The sequence below is a fragment of the Canis aureus genome, chromosome 9, assembly GCF_053574225.1.
Source record: "Canis aureus isolate CA01 chromosome 9, VMU_Caureus_v.1.0, whole genome shotgun sequence".
Lineage (NCBI taxonomy): Eukaryota > Metazoa > Chordata > Mammalia > Carnivora > Canidae > Canis > Canis aureus.
This window is the reverse complement of record NC_135619.1, coordinates 66,004,688-66,023,035: the sequence shown is the minus strand read 5'-3', so window position 1 is coordinate 66,023,035 and position 18,348 is coordinate 66,004,688. Positions and strand designations below refer to the sequence as shown.

Genomic DNA, 18,348 nt, shown 5'->3' with positions numbered 1-18,348 from the left:
TTCAATAGACAGAAAAAGCTCTTGACAAAATTCAACATCTATTCATGATAAAAACTCAAACTAGGCATAAAAGGAACACATCTCAACATACTAAAGGCCACTATGACAAGCCCATAGTTAACATATACTCAACAATCAAAGGTTGAAAATCTTTCCTCTAAGATCAGGAACAAGACAAGAGTGCCTATTCTAACCACTCCTATTCAACACAGTACTGGAAGTCCTAAGAGAGCAATCAAGCAAGAAAATAAAAGGTATCAGAACTGGAGAGGAAGAGGTAAAATCATCTCTATTTGCCAATGACATGATTCTATATAGAAAATCCTAAAAACTTAACCAAAAATCTGTTACATCTAAGCAATGAATTCAATAAAGTTGCAGGATACAAAATTAACATACAAAAATCAGTAGCATTTCTATACACTAACAATTAATTCTCTGAAAAAGAAATTTAAAAATTGATCCCATCTACAATAACATCAAAAACAATAAAATACTTAGGAATAAATTTAACCAGAGAGGTGAAAAATCTCTACTCTGAAAACTGTTAAGACATTAATGAAAGAAATCAAAGATACAAATAAATAGAAAGGTATTACATGTTCAAAGACTAGGAGAATTAATACTATTAAAATGTCAATACTACCAAAAGCCATCTATGAGATTCAATGCAACCCCTATCAGGATCCCAAAGGCATTTGCTACAGAAGTAGAAAAAACACTTCTAAAATGTATATGGAAATAAGAAAGGAGAACAAAACAGAAGGCATCCTACTCTCTCTCTCTCTTTTTTTTTTAAGATTTTATTCATTCATTCATGAGAGACACGGGGCGGGGCGTAGGGACACAGGGAGAGGGAGAAGCAGGCTCCATGCAAGGAGCCTGATGTGAGACTGGATCCCAGGACTCCAGGATTATGCCCTGGGCCAAAGGCAGGAGCCAAACCGCTGAGCCACCCAGGGATCCCTGCATCACGCTCTCTGATTTCAAACTACACTAACTATAAAGTTATAGTAAACAAAACAGTATGGTACTGCACAGAAACAGACAAATAGAGCAATGAAACACAATCAAAAGCCAAGAAAAAACAGAAACGTATACAGCCAAGTAAATATTTGATAAGGAAGCCAAGAATACCTCAATGGAAAAAGGATAGTTTCTTCAACAAATCGTACTGATATAGTTTAATATTCATATGTAAAAGAATGAACCTGAACCACTATCTTAGCCCACTCACAAAAATTAACTCAAGTGGATTAAGGACTTAAATGTAAGATCTGAAACTGTGAAACTCTTAGAAGAAGACATAGGAATAAAGTTCCTTAAAATGGGTCCTGGTAAGGATTTTTTGGATCCAACACATAAAACAACAAAATCAAAAATAAACAAGTGGGACACGATGTTTATAGCAGCAATGGCCACGATAGCCAAACTGTGGAAGGAGCCTCGGTGTCCAACGAAAGATGAATGGATAAAGAAGATGTGGTTTATGTATACAATGGAATATTACTCAGCTATTAGAAATGACAAATACCCACCATTTGCTTCAACGTGGATGGAACTGGAGGGTATCATGCTGAGTGAAGTAAGCCAGTCGGAGAAGGACAAACATTATATGTTCTCATTCATTTGGGGAATATAAATAATAGTGAAAGGGAATATAAGGGAAGGGGGAAGAAATGTGTGGGAAATATCAGAAAGGGAGACAGAACGTAAAGACTGCTAACTCTGGGAAACGAACTAGGGGTGGTGGAAGGGGAGGAGGGCGGGGGGTGGAAGTGACGGGCACTGGGGGTTATTCTGTATGTTAGTAAATTGAACACCAATAAAAAATAAATTAAAAAATAAATAAATAAATAAACAAACAAACAAACAAGTGGGACAATATATCAAACTAAAAAGCTTCTATACAGCAAAAGAAACAACAAAATAAAAAGACAATCTATAGAATGAAAAAAAATATTTGCAAACTGTATATCTGATAAGAGATTAATATCCAAAATATATAAAGAACTCATAGAACTCTATACCAAAAACAAGAATAACCCAATTTAAAAAATGGGCAAAGAACTTGAATAGCTGAATAGACATTTTTTAAAAGCAGATATATAAAAGGCCAACAGGCACATGAAACAATGTTCAACATCTAGTCATTGGGGAAATGCAAACTAAAAAAAATAAAATAATAAAATAAAATCATGGTGAGATATCATCCCATACCTGTTAGAATGGCCATAATCAAACAAACAAGAGATAACAAATGCTAGTGTGGATGCAGAGAAAATGTATTACTTGTGCACTGCTGGTAGGATTGTAAATTGGCACAGTCACTAAGGAAAACAATATGGAGCAGCCTCAAAAAATTAAAAATAAAACTACGATAAGATCCAGCAATACTACCTCTGAGAATATATCCAAAGGAAATGAAAACATTAACTCAAAAAGATATCTGCATCCCCCAGGGGCACCTGGGTGACTCAGTTAGTTAAGTGTCTGCCTTTGGCTTAGGTCACAACCATGGCATCCTGGGATGAAGCCCGCCTCAGGCTCCCTGCTCACTGGGGAATCGGCTTCTTCCTCTGCCTCTGCCACTCCCCCCAGGTTGCGTGCACGATCTCTCTCTCTCACTCTAATACATAAATAAAATATTTTTTAAAAATATCTGCACCCTCCATGTTTACTGCAGCATTAGTTATAACAGCCAAGACATGGAAATAACTTAAGTGTACAACATGGATGAATGAATAAAGAAGTACATACATGCAATGGAATAAATGTATGCAATGGAATATTATTTAGCCATGAAAAATGAGGAAATCCTATCACTTGCAACAACATGAATGGATCTTGAAGGCATTATGCCAAGTGAAATAGGTCAGATAAAGACAAATACTGTGATCTTACTTTCAAAAAACACCTCATAGAAAAAGAAATCAGATGTAGTTACCAGAGGAAGAAGAAGATGAGGGTAGGGGGAACTGTTGGAGGAAATAAGTTATAAGACAAATAAGTACCAGGGGTGTGATGTACAACTTGATGACTACAGTTAACATCGCCATACGATATACAAGAAAGTTGTTAAGCATCCTCATCACAAGGAGAAACTTTCTCTTTTCTCTTTTCTTCTATCTTTTCTTTATATTGTATCTATATGAGATAATGGATATTACCTGAAGCTATCACAAGAATTGCAATTTATGTAGATCAAATCATCATGCTGTATGCCTTAAACTTATACAGTGATATATGTCAATTATTTCTCAATAAAACTAGAAAAAGATATTTTTAAAATTTCAGCTAAACAGGGGTGCCTGGGTGGCTCAATCGGTTAAGCATCTGCCTTCCACTTGGGTCATGGTCTCATGGTCCTATGATCGAGCCCCCATATTAGGTTCTCTGCTCACAGAGAGTCTGCTTCTCCCTTTCTCTTCTCCCTCTGTGCTCTTTCTCTCAGATAAATAAATAATGCTAACCAAATAGAAAAAAAAAAATAAAGACAAATTTCAAAATAAAAAAGGCAATTTACCTTCAAAAGGGCAACAGTGATAGCTGACTTTTTAATAGAAACAATGAAAATGAAAAGATCATGAAATACCTTCAATGTGTGAAAAGAAAATTACTGCCATAAATCTCATATACTGAGAAAATAGCTTTAAAAAAAATCAAGTCAAGGGATGCCTGGGTGGCGCAGCAGCTAAGCGTCTGCCTTTGGCTCAGGGCATGATCGCAGATCCCGGGCCTGGGGATCGAGCCCCACATCAGGCTCCCTGCAAGGAGTCTGTTTCTCCCTCTGCCTGCATCTCTGCCTCTATGTTTCTCATAAATAAAATATTTTTTTAAAAAAATCAAGTCAAAATAAAGATATTTTCAAACACTGAGAAAATTTATTCCCAGTAGAAGGGCACTAAAGGAAATATGGAAAGCTCATTATTAAGGAAAAATAAATACAGCTGATGGGAGCTTAGGAATATAAAAAGAAAAAAAAACAGAAAAAAAATTGAATATTGACTGCAAAGAACAATAATAATTACATGTTTTAAAACTGTAAAAAATAGAGCACAAAAGCATAGCATGGAAGTTTGGAGGAGCAAAAAAAAAGTTAAAATCTTCTATCATTTTATAGGAAAGGGTAAAAGTACTAATTTATAGAAGACACCGACAAGTCATGAATGCATGGTATAATCTCTAGGGTAATGATTAAGAGAGTACAGAAGACTGAGTAACTCAATAAGACAAAGAAAGAATATTTAAATATGCTCAATCAGTACAAAAGAGGCAAAAAGGAGAAGAAATAAAGAGAACACAAAAGAGGCAGGAGAAATAAAAAGCAAATAGAAAATGGCAGATTTAAAATCAAATATGCCAGTAATTACATAAAACATATAAATATAAAATATATATAATATATGATATTATATATGATAATATAATATATAAAAATATATATGTTTGGGGATCCCTGGGTGGCGCAGTGGTTTGGCGCCTGTCTTTGGCCCAGGGCGCGATCCTGGAGACCCGGGATTGAATCCCACGTCGGGCTCCCGGTGCATGGGGCCTGCTCCTCCCTCTGCCTGTGTCTCTGCCTCTCTCTCTCTCTCTCTGTGTGTGTGTGACTATCATAAATAAATAAAAATTAAAAAAAATATATATATATATATATATGTTTGAAGTGCTTCAAACATAAGGCAAAAATCATGAAAATTGAGTTTAAAATATAGAACTGTATGCTTCTTACAAGATACACATGAAATATAAGACTATAAAATAGTTGAAAATAAAAGGTGGAAAATTATACTATGCAAACACTCATAAGAGCTGGCATAGCTATATTAGTCTAAGACAAAGTAGATTTTAACACAAATAAGCATTACTAGAGATAAAGACATGCATAAAGTTTCAATTCACCAGAAAGATGTTGCATTCTAAATTTGTATGCACCTAATAATGCAGCCTTCAAATTTATACAGCAAATACTGATAGAACTACAAGCAGGAATACACAAATCCACATTCATAGATTTTAAATTCTATTCTTGGTAACTAATAGAAGAAAAAGACAAAAGTATAATAAAGATATAGAAGATCTGAGCTACACAATTAAATTTTATTTATTTGACATATATAGAACACAGTATCTAAAGACTGCCAAATACAAGTGATTTTTTTTAAGTACACGGAACTTTACAAAATGACCATAGGCTCAGCTCTAAACAAAGTGTGAAAAGTGTTAAAGGAATGAAATAATACAAAGTATGTTGTCTGGCCACAGAGGCATCAGCTATAAATCAGTACAAAACTTCACAAGGAAAATCCTCATATGTTTAGAAATTAATCATTATCCTCCTAAATGAGTCAAGAGGGAAGTTAAAACTCAGCATAGCACAGAAGATTTTTAGCCAGTGCAATAAGTCAACAGACATAAAAGACTTAAGGATTGAAAAGGAGAAAAACTATTATTCAGCAATAATATAATTGTACATATGTACACTTTCTTAAAACTTCAATAAATTATTAGAATTAAAAAGTGATGTAACAAGGTTGCTGGATACAAGACCAATATACAAGAATTAATTGCATGTCTATATACTAGCAATGAAGAGTTAGAAAATGTAATTTTTTAAAGATATATCATTGACAATAACATCAAAAAAATAAACAGGTAGGAATATACTATGTGAGATATAGGCAAGCCATCTACACACAAAAAAAACCTATAAAACAGCATTAAGGGAGCCTAAAAAATGAGATATACTTCTAGCACATGAATTAGAAGATTTAATATTATAAAGGTGTCATTTCCCAAAACTGATCTATAGATTCACAGCATTCTCAGTCAAAATCCTAATAGTTTAGGTGAGTGTTTGCGTGTGTTTAACTTAACAGACTCTTTAACTTTGCAAATAGCTTGGAATAACCTTAAAAGAGAAAGAAGAAAATCAGGAGAAGGAGAAAGAAAGGGAAGAAGAGAAAGCAGGAGTAGACAATGAAAACAATACAAGATAGAAAGACTTGTACTGAAGAATATAAAGTTTTATTATTAAACTACATTAATTCAGACAGTGTGATTTTGAGAAAAGGAAAAATACACCAATTAAACTAAATAAAGAATCCAGAGAAAGAACCATCCCTAAATAGACACTTGATTTATGACAAAAACAGTACTACAGAGCAGTAAAAAAAGGACAAGTTTTTAAATAAATGATGCTGAGTCTACTATCCATAGAGAAAAAAAAATTGACCCTTACACCTCACACCATTCAGAAAAATAAATTTCAGATACATCTAAATTTAAAGGGTAAAAAAACAAATATTCTAGAAGATAACAATATCATAACTTTGGTATAAGGGAAAAATTTTCTTAGGATATAAAAAAGATTGCTAATTTGATTACATTAAAATAAGAATTTCAGCTAATCAAAAGCCATTGATAGAGTAAAAAAATAAGAAAAGATATTTTATAACATCTGTAACTGACAAAGATTATGTAAAGAGGACATCCAAATAGTCAATAAACGTGAAAAATTGTTCAATGTCATTAATAATCAGGTAAATGCAAATTATAATCATGGTAAGATACTTCTACATACACTCAAAAATGACTAAAATTTTGAAAACAAATAAAATAAAGTATCACCCAAAAGTATCACTTTTTGGAATATAGACAAAAAGAACTTACATACATGGTAATGGGAATATAAATTAGTACAACACATCTTGGAAAACTATCTCAAATAAAATTGGATATATGCAGAGGAGAGTGTGAAGAAAAAAAATTAGATATATGCATACCCTCTGATTCAGTAATCCCACCCTAGGCATATATATCTAACAGAAATGTGTGCATGTGTGCGCCAAAAGATATGTAGAAGGATATTCACAGCAGCATTACTTGTAATAGCCAAAAGGCAGGAACAACCCAAATATCCATTAATAGTAAAATCAATACATATACCCATAGTACATTCATTTTGTAGTATATAGCAATAAAAATGAATGAAACATAGTTATGCTCAACCCATAGACAAATCATACTCACGCGCATGCACATACACACACATAAATAATGTATGATTCCATTTATATACAATTCAAAAATAAGCAAAACTAATCTTTCATGTTGGAGGTCAATTTAGTAATTACCCTTGGGATAGAAAGAGAAGGTAATCATGGTGGTAGACATGGTGGGCAATGTTCCCATTACACTTATAATTTATGTGGTTTTCCACATATGTTGTACAAATATAAAAGGTTTAAAACACCTTTTAAAAGTCATGGAGATAAAATAACAAAAAGATAAATAAGAAGTCAACAATAGAGAAGTGACAACATAAAAGGTGGACCTTCTTGCACTTGTATACAACTCAAGAATCCAACAGTACTATGTCAAGTTAGATATCTGGTAGCGTAGACTAAAGTCTAACCTTGTAGTGCTTATCTTTAGTTATTCTTTATCATGTTTCCAACAAACTCTGTCTTGGAAATGTGTATCTTGTGCCACATCTTTTGTTTCACAGTTCAGATGGAAACTATACAACAACTGGTGCTGATCTAAATTATTTACTAGTTGAGACACCATCACAAAAAAAAAAAAAAAAAGGCTAAATAATTTATTTTTCCCCACAGAAGCTGAGCTTTATAGAACAACATAATAGCTATTTCCATTGCCAAGAAATTTCCTATAATTTTTGCATCTCTAAGATTCACACTTAATGACCAAATAAATGAAGCAGTCTTTGTTCTTCATAAATAGCAAAAGAGGTAAACACTGTAGATTACCAAATCTTCACTATTTGATCTTCTTCATAGGAGCTATAATTATTCCTGTTACTATCCTTAAAAGGCAATAAACAATTTATATATACATAAATGTACAGTTAAACTAATGGTTAATTACTAATAATTATTAAATCTATTATAATAAAATAATTATTTAATCTATTAAATCTATATATATTTAATAATCTATTAAATACTAATAATATATTAAATCTAAATCTATATGAGCTATAAGTATGCTCATAAAGTTAATCTTTAAACTTTTCTGTATTTTTAAAATGTCACAACACAAGCTTGGGAAGGAAATCTTGTATAATTATATACAATATGATCTCTATTTTGTTTTAAAATATGCACCAAAAAAAACTAGAGAAAAATATACCAAAATATTAACACCAGTGATTTCTGGGCAATAGTATTTTTTCCTTCTTATATATTTCTATAATTTTTCTAAAAGCAAAGTTTCCTTTTAAAAAATTACTTGTACTTTTTAAAAAAGAAATAAATCACTCAGAAAGCATACAAAAGTTGCTGGTCCTTAACAAAGTATTTTATTTTTGTTTCCAAGCCCATAAAATTCTATACTCATATAATTTTTACTATTAAGAATAATGTATAGAGTTGAAGTGCCATCTAAATACTGAGGATACTCCTCAGTGCATCTTTCATTGTAGCAAATGTTGTCAAAAATTTCTAATGTTCCAGCTAAAGTTTAATTAAAGGACTGAATTGATAGAAGTAATGTCATACTGTTAGGACAGTAAAATGTGAATTTTCAATGAAGATAATCCAAGTTCGAATTCAACCTGTGCTCCTTTCTTCTCTGTATGAATTTAGGGATGTCATTCAAACTCTGTGTATCGCTCATCACTTGTTAACACTGAAATAAGAAAATCTACCTCTCAAGATTTTTGTGAGGATTAATTGAGAAAATGTCTATGAAACCCAGTATGATGCTTGGTCCATAATTGTGTTCAGTTGGGAGAAGGCTATAATATTAAGTGAGACAGAAGCAACTAGAACAATGCCTGACAAACAACTGCTAGATAAATAGTAACATATAAGCTGGAACGATTAATTTTTTTCCATGATCTCTTGTTTCCTACACAGAATGCCACAGCCCACTAGAACGGGGGCTCCCAGAGAGGTGCTTCCCCAGGGCCTTGGACAGTGCCTGGCAGGTAGCACACACATAATAGCACCCTGTGGGAAGAATGGAAGTGGGTGGAGGTATGATCACAGGAATGGACTGAAGGACAGAGGCCGGTAGACAGAGACATCTTGTTCAGATGAGCCCAGAGAAGATGAAAGAGTCACTCTGATCTTAGTAGGCACAGACTGAGCTATTCTGGGGAGATGGGTTTCACTGGCTCTTCTCAGTGGGTACAGGCATGGGAGTAAATGGAAGCTATTGTCAGTTTGTAAGGCTTCTGGGCTACTCTGAACAGTCAAAGCTTATCGTATGGCTTCTCCATTTTAAACCTGTCTGTGGTTTCCCTTTGCTGTTAGGATAAAATCCCAAGCCCTTCACAGGCCCTACAAGGCTTCCTGCTTATCGCTAGCAGCTCTCCTCCTGTCATTCCATTGTCTGACTGCACATAACCTGTTCCAGCTCCTACATAGGATCATGCTGTCTCTGACCCCCAAGTCTGAACCCATGCTATTTCCTTCTGCCTCAAATCTACATTTCATCCACTCATGATTCACTCTCCCTTTGACACCTAGAGTATGCATTATCTTTCAGCTATCAGCTTATCTGTCACTCACTCAAGAATGTTCCTTGACAATTTAACCCTCCCCAAACCTGCCCACCATCAGGGTAAGGTCAGAGGCCCCTGTTGCATATTTCCACAGCTCTCTATATTTGCTCTATCTTAGCACTTACTATACTATAGTGGTTTCCTGGTCTTTCCCAGAAAACTGGAATGTACACACCAAAATATTAGTGATTTTAGTCTGCTTTTTTCATCGTTTACTAGTCAGTGCCTAAACTAACACCTGGCATAGAAGGCACCTCATAAATATTTGTTGAATAAGCAAATCATTTTCCATATCCAGACTGCACTAAGCTCCATGGGGTCTGGTTCTGAGTTGGTACTTACATCATCAAGAAATAGTGCCTGGCACATAATAGCCACTCTTCAGATATTTATCAAGTAAATAAATTTCATTTGATACCAGTTCCCCATTCATATATCACGTAAGTGCTTATTCAGGGATTTCCTGAGAAGAAGTTGAATATTTCAGTCCTTTCATCTGTTTTATTAATGCTTCCAACTTTTTTCCTGTTTTTACAAATTATCCACTTAGCAACTCTTAAACATTCTCTACTATCCATGATTTAAAGCGCCAATGATACCAATTTCCATTTTTTAAAAAGGTATTTACTATTTACCTTCATTGTTTTAATTAACATTATTGCTACTACTAAAGCCAGTATTATTTGTTCTGAATTTAGAAAAAACCCACCAAAGACATGCAAAGCCCAAAAAACAGGTGTTATTATTTCTAACATTTGGCTTTAATCAGGAACATAAATGAGACACCTGAATTAAATTAAATCCCCTTAGAACCACCTCAAATCACGTTTGAAAAGACAAGTAATACCAAGAAAGAAGGAGATTCTCAGAGCATCAGTATACAATCTCACAATAACCAGAATAAAAGCTAACTTTGCCAAAATATCCACCTCCCCTATTTTCATAAAAATCTGCAGAGGTAGTGAAGAGAGAGGGTAGTCAGGGTTATCATCAGAAACTCTGTTAGCCATAGGCTCCTTCTTTGATTTTACAATATGTAAACATAAACAACACATAGGACCTGACGCTTGTTTGTTTTTTGGTAAGTATAGGTCTTTACATTCAAATTCAACATCTACTTATTGGTTATTAGTTATACAAATATTCACCAATTGTTGACTCTTCCTGCCCAACTAGGCTCACAAGGTCACTTAATTTTTATTTAGCTTATGAACTGGAAATGTGGAATATGCAAGTCTTATTCGAGCAGAATTAGCCAGTTGGGATTTTACCAAATGGTGGGCAAATCTGCAACAACACTCACAGTTCACACCTCTTTTTTTTTTTTTTGGATTAATACTTTTATTTTTTATTTATTTTTTTTATTGGAGTTCAATTTGCCAACATATAGCATATCACCCAGTGCTCTTCCCATCAAGTGCCCCCCTCAGTGCCTGTCATCCAGTCACCCCACCCACCTCCCTTTCCCCTACCCCTTGTTCGTTTCCCAGAGTTAGGAGTCTCTTATATTCTGTCATCCTCACTGATATTTTCACTCATTTTCTCTCCTTTCCCCTTTATTCCCTTTCACTAATTTTTATATTCCCCAAATAAATGAGACCATATATACAGCTCACACCTCTGATTAAGGTTAGCCACAGTCAGGACCCCAGTCCAGATGAGTGACACTGAGATTTGAGCAATTTGCTATGATGTCATAGAGGCTTTTGAAACCAATTTTCATTCATGTATTTTATACCACCCAGTTTCAGAAAGGGTTTATGACAATGTCTAAAGGCACATAATCCAGCAAGATTTTAAAAAATAAGTAGGTGAGGTAAATGTGGCATAAGAGAAATAAAATGGGGCATGACAGGGTTATTCCCTTCTTACCTGTGTACTGCAAGCCCCTGTATTCACTTATTGCCCCAGGAGGCTTTAAATTGGGCCAGTAATGGAACAGCATTTGCACAGCTGGAGGTTTCACTTGTGAAGGCCCATAGGCTATCACATACAAAAGATCCTAAAGGAAACAGGAAGTGTACTTTGATTTAGCATCATCAAATAAAGATGAGAACAGCTCATTCAATATTACCAAAGCAATGCAAATTCTAACAGAAGGGCTGGGTGGTTCATTTCCCTGGTATCTCATCATCCAGGTATGCTTCTCAGATGAGACCATATGAAAACATTATTTTTTTATTTGCTTATGGGTCCTATAAATAAGCACCTCCCCTCCCTTCCAGGTAAAGATCAAAATTACATTGTCTTTTAACAAATTCTTCTCTACTTGGGAAATGTTAAAGGAAGATTTTAGAATAGAATGAATCAGTTTGCCAAACACTGCATTTTTCAAATATTTTCCTAAAACCCATTTCTTAACAATTCACATCTCCTATTTGAAAAAAGACAGGTTCTTGAGCAACATTTCAAATGAAATAAAATTGCCATGTAATATAGTATTTGCTAAATTCTAAGAATAGAGCCATCCAATTATTTTTTTTCTGTCAGGCCACTGCATTCTTCAAGTATCATTTCTGCTTTAAATAAGTTAACCAGGAAGGAAAGAATTTCAGGTTCTGCCATACTAAAATAATAAGACATCAATAAATTTGGCCTGTTTGAATAGGCCAAATATTCTTATTCTGTTATATAAATTGAGTTTGTGGCTATGAGTTAAATTTGGCCTAAAACTTACTTTCCAGACTTCTTGCTTATATTTCATGAGGCATTCCAATAATTGACAATGATACACTGTAAGGAAGAAAATAGAATTTGAACACAAATTGTAAATGTCAGATAAAATATCCTTTGAGACGTAATAAAATATATTAGTATGACTTTTCATCTAATCATTAAACTAGAAGTTACCTATTTCCAGAAGAATGAAACTGGACCATTATCTTACCCATACATAAGAATAAACTCAAAATGGATTAAGGACCTACATGTGAGATCTAAAACCATAAAACTTCTAAAAAAAACACAAGCAGTAATCTCTTGGACATGGGTCTCACCCACGTGTTTATGGATATGTCTCCTCAAAGGAGGAAAACAAAAGTAAAAATTATTGGACCACACCAAAATAAAAAGCTTCTGCACAGCAAAGGAAACCATCAACAAAATAAAAAGGCAACCTACCAAATGGAAGAAGATATTTGCAAGTAATATATCTGATAAGAGGCTAATATCTGAAACATATAAAGAATTTACACACTCCAATACAAAAAAAATCTGATTAAATATGGGCAGAGGACTTGAACAAACATACAGATGGCCAACAGACACATGAAAAGATGCTCAACATCACTAATCATCAGGGAAATGCAAATCAAAATCACAATGAGATACGACCTCACACCAGTCAGAATGGCTAGTGTCAAAAAGATAGGAAATGACAGGTGTTGTTAAGAACATAGAAAAAAAAGGAACACTTGTATACTGTGGGTGAGAATGTAAACTGGTACACCTTCTGTGAAAAACAGTATGGAAGTTCCTTTAAAAATTAAAAATAGGGATCCCTGGGTGGCGCAGCGGTTTAGCGCCTGCCTTTGGCCCAGGGCGCGATCCTGGAGACCCGGGATCGAATCCCACATCGGGCTCCCGGTGCATGGAGCCTGCTTCTCCCTCTGCCTGTGTCTCTGCCTCTCTCTCCCTCTCTGTGACTATCATAAATAAATAAATAAATAAATAAATAAATAAATAAAATTTAAAAAAAAATAAAATAAAATAAAAATTAAAATTAAAAATAGTAAATATCTTATGATCCAGTAACTCCACTAGTGGATATTTACCCAAAGAAAACAAAAGCACTAATTTGAAAAGATATATGCAATCCTATGTTTATTGCAACAGTTATTACAATAGCCAAGGTATGGAAGCAATCTAAGCTAAGTCTATTAATAGCTGAATGGATAAAGAAAATGTGGTATACAATATATATACAGTGGAATATATACAATATACAGTGGAATATTACTCAGCCATCAAAAAGAATGCAATTGGGCAGCCCGACTGGCTCAGTGGTTTAGCGCCGCCTTCAGCCCAGGGTTTGATCCTGGAGACCTGGGATCGAGATCTGGGATCAAGTCCCATGTCAGGCTCCCTGCGTGGAGCCTGCTTCTCCCTCTGCCTGTGTCTCTGCCTCTCTTTCTCTCTCTCTCTCTCTCTCTCTCTGATGAATATAATAAATAAATAAATCTTTAAAAAAAAGAATGCAATCTTTGTGACAACATGGATGGACCCAGAGGATATTACACCAAGTGAAATAAGTCAGACAGGGAAAGACAAATACCATATGATTTCACTTACATGTGGAATCTAAAAACAAAACAAACAAACAAAAACAGACTCATAAATACAGAGAACAAACTGGTGGATGTCAGAGGGGAGGAGGGTAAAGGATGAGCAAAGCAAGTGAAGTGGATTAAGAGGCAGAAACTTCCAGTTATAAAATAAATAAGTCATGGAAGTGAGAAGTGAAGCATAGGGAATACAGTCAATAATATGGTAATAATATCATACGGTGACAGTGGTAACCCCACTTATCACAAGCATTGAGTAATGTACAGAATTGACAATTCTTCATCTTGTTAACAAAAGAATTATTAGGGACAGTCCCTAGTAATAATAATTATATAACATAAACTTACATCAGTGTAATCAAGAACTATATAGGACAAAAAAATTGTCCAATAGGATCATAATAAAAGCTCACATTCACTGAGTGTTCATTATGTGTCGGGTATTGTGCTAAGAACCTTAAACGTATTATCTCACAACTGCCATGTTGCAGTGAGAAAACTTATTTAGCTTAGTTCCCTATCTTGCCCAGGCAAGTGACAGACTGATGGATAAACTTGTATTTCATCACTCAGGCACCAAGTCTGTCTCGTTGAGGAATTCTTAGAAGCTATGAAACAGTAAGCTTCATTAATTTGCCCACGCTTGGGAAAAAAAGGACACCTCCACCTAGTTAGATACCTGTTTTATATCTTCCTGAATCTGTCATCCAACCCTGTCATAGCCCTGAAGCAGGTATCACTTTAGTCACCAATGACCTCTGTGTCATTCAATTCAACAGACATACTGTAATCTACTTCTTACTTGACCTTCAGCAGCATTCAGTGCTGCTGACCTGTCTCCTTTCCAAAACACTCTTCCCTTGACTGAATGACTAACCCTCTCCTATAACCGTGGCAGACAATGCTGTTGCTACTCAGCTGCTACCAATAACCCTTTCTTCCTGATCCATCCCCCAATGCACAGACTACAAAGCAAGATACTTGCTCAAAGTCCTTCGCAGCAAGAGATGGCCACATGACTCAGTTCTGACCAGTAAGACATAAGAGAGAATTTGCTGGGACATGGGGGGGGGGGGGGGGGGGGGGAAGGCGTTCTCAAATATTTTTTCTCTGTGATAAAAGAGGCACTAGAGGAGACCTTTCTCTAATTACCCTGATTGATCCTGTTACTTGTTTGCAGATGTGATTGTGTAAGAATAAAATGATCCCCACTGTGGCAGCCACCTTGCAAACCTGAGGGAAAGTCCAGGAGAAACACAAAGGCACCATCTCAGGCCCCAATACTGTGGCACTCTCGGCAAGACTTCCTACTGTGTAAACAAAGTAAACAACGAATGTTCTTGTAGTTGAAAACTTGTGCTAGTCACCCAAACTCATCTAACAGTTTTATAACCTCTCCACCTTTTTGGCAAGCTCATCCTCTTTCACTGGAGTGGAATTCTTGAAAGCCTGATCATAAGCCCACTCCACTTTTCATTCTATGCTCTCTCCTACGCAATCTCACACTCATACACAACTTTAGTTACCATCTATATGCACTTTCATAAAGGCCACTGGACACTTACATGTAGGTTCTATTTCACTACCTCTAGTCCAGAGCTCTATACTGAGTTCCAGGCTCACAATACAACTTCCTAATTACCATTGCCTTTTTTTTTTTTTTAAGGAAGCCAATTTATTTGCATTTTTGTGTTTTGGACACACAGAATTATTACTGAGATTACGTGAGGGTTTTTTTCCCCTTTCACTGAGATAAAATTGACATGTAACATTGTATTAGACCAAGGAATACCATCTCCTCTTAAGTGCCTCAGAAATATGTCAAACGTGATGTCCAAAGTCATGTAACCTTCCCTCAGAAACCTGGTATTCTTCCAGCGTCTCCTTTCTCAATTCCTAGAAGCACCAATTCATTCAGTTTTGCAAGCCATAAAGGCACCCTACCTGATATTTCACCAAATCCCATCAATTTTACTTTCTAAATACTTTTCTTAGGCTCAATTGCCTCTACCTTTTTGACATGCCAAGACAAATGCAATGGCTCCTCATAGATCTACATCCACTTGGGTTCATTTTTAATCTACTCTCAACTACAGTCAAAGTGACATCCGCACAACCACCCCTAAGTTCTCCAGTGCCTTCCCATTAGACTCGGATAAACAAACACAAGCTCCCAAACAGAGTCCACACATCCTGCAGGTTCTGGCCCACAGACTTTCCCAGTCTCACTTCTCTTGAGGCAGCCCTCACTCTACGCTCCAGCTCAACCAATCTCTCAGCTTGACAGCTCCCTCCTGACACAGAAAAATCTTCCATCTGAGTCCCCTGCCCTTTGTAGGCCTTGTTAATGCTCATCAGCCTTCAGTCCTCAAACAAAAGGTTACTTGCCCAGAGAAGCCCTCTCTGACCTCTTCAGTAAAAGAAAAATCCCCTTTTATAGGGTCTTTTTGCGCAAAATACATCTTTCCAAGTGCTTGTCACAGCTGAAACTTTACATTTGCTTTTTTTTTTTTTTTTTTTTTTTAGAGAGAGACAGGGGGAGAGAGAGGCAGAGGAGAGAAAGAATCTGAAACAGACTCCACTCCCAATTCAGAGCCTAACACCAGGTTCAATCTCATAACCCTGAGATCATGATCTGAGCTGAAATCAAGAGTCGGACACTTAACTGACTGAGCACCCCCAGTGTTCCTTTACATTTACTTTTATAATTATTTAACTAATGCCTTTTCCCATCACTACCATATAAGCTTCAGAAGGCAGGGGCAGAGGTCAGTTCTGTTTTGCTAACCATGATGTTTCTGGTGTCTGGCATAGACGAGATATTCAGTGATATTTACTGAATATATAAATAGCCATCTAGAACTGGAATTTTGTTCTTAAGTCATCAGTGAGTTCTCAAGTACAGATGTTCCAGACCACTCTTTCTCCATACGTATGTCACATGAATCCAGTGCACAGTAGTCCCCTGACTACCCCATGAACGGACCTGGAGAATCCCTTTGTTTAAACTGCTTGCCCTCCCAGATTGCCCCACTTACTCTATTAATCAAAACTGTATCCATATTTTAAGACTCATACTTGGCTCAAGTGGCATGAAGCCTTTCCTGGTCATTTCAATCCACAGAGTTCTCTCCCTCTGATGAATTAATACTATCTATAATATTTATTTTATACTTTTCACATACTACCTTACATTATAAATAAATGATTTATGTGAATATGCCTAATATTTCCAATTAGACATAAGCTCCACAGCAAGCACCATATCTTATATCTCTCGATGGTTTTCACAATGTCTAGTTCAGAGCATGAACAAAGGACTTACTCAGTTGAATGAGGTCTATGCTCTGTCCTCGATACACCATGGACTATATACAAGAACCAAACTGCCATCTGCTGTCTCCCCCAATAAAAATTCCAACAACAAAATGATGCCGCCCTATCACTAGGTCCCTGAGGGTCCCCTGGTGGATATAGCTTCACTTTTAGCAGTTTCTCCAACACAAGACTAGTTTTGGGTCCCAAGTATAATTTTTAGAATGGAATAGTTGGCCACACACATTCCCCATGAACAGATGAAGATACAGATTTGGAAATAACAGAAGTAATACAATCTGATCATAGTGGCTTCCCAGCAAAACATTCAACTCCAGAAAGAAAAGGGTAGATTGTAGCAATGTGCGTGGCTCTTCATTGAGCATTTACAATGCACCTGTCACTGTGCGAGGTAAGCACTTCACATACACTGAACTCATCAAATGCTTACCACATTTTAAGGCACCATTTTAGAAATGAGGAAACTTGATCTTAGGGAAGTTCAACAACTTGTGCAAGGTTAACACTAACTGGCAATTTACTGGTGAGCTCAGATATGAGCCCACAGACCTTTAACCTCAAAGCACAGGATTTTAGGCCCCCTCTTTACTGCCTCCCAACTTATCAGGACCAAGCCTCAGGAGGAGACTTCAACTTACTAGACTCCAAATAAAGTATGTTTTTGAAATATAATGTATAATAAATATAAATGACATTTTGAGGGCTCTCTAGCCAGAGTGACATATGAGATAAAACTTCCAAAAAATTATACATTTTAATTACTCATATAATGATTCAATTACTCATGACATCTCATATTTATTTTTTTAAGGCACTCATATTTAAAGGGTAACACTCCAAACAAAGAAGCATTAAGATTTAAAAATGAAATATTTTTTTCTGGGGTGCCTGTGTGGGTCTGTTGGTTAAGTATCAGACTCTTGGTTTCAGCTCAGGTCACAGTCTCAGGGTTGTGGGATCGAGCTCTGCATCAGGCTCCATGGAGCGTGCTTGAGATTCTCTCTCCCTCTGCCCCTCCCCCCTTTCTCTCTCTCAAATATATAAACAATTCTTTTAATGATACATTTTTTCCTTATCTTACATCAAAAACTTAATTATTATTTATTATGCAATTATGTTGAAGGTTGAAAACAGTGCCACCAAATTTGTTCACTTTTCAAATAAACAATAAATGAAAATTAAAACTGAGTTCAC

At 35.7% G+C, this 18,348-nt stretch overlaps 1 protein-coding gene across 12 annotated transcripts in view; it reads right to left on the bottom strand.

Moving 5' to 3' along the window:
• UNC79 (unc-79 subunit of NALCN channel complex) overlaps positions 1-18,348 on the bottom strand; it is a 238,665-nt gene that overhangs the window by 162,959 nt on the left and 57,358 nt on the right. For all 12 annotated transcript variants that reach the window (XM_077910403.1, XM_077910396.1, XM_077910402.1 and 9 more), the window contains exons 6-7: positions 12,213-12,268; positions 11,408-11,537 (exon numbers count right to left, since the gene is read on the bottom strand). In XM_077910403.1, the coding sequence (XP_077766529.1) occupies positions 11,408-11,537; positions 12,213-12,268 (186 nt within the window). The remainder of the gene's footprint in view (positions 1-11,407; positions 11,538-12,212; positions 12,269-18,348) is intronic.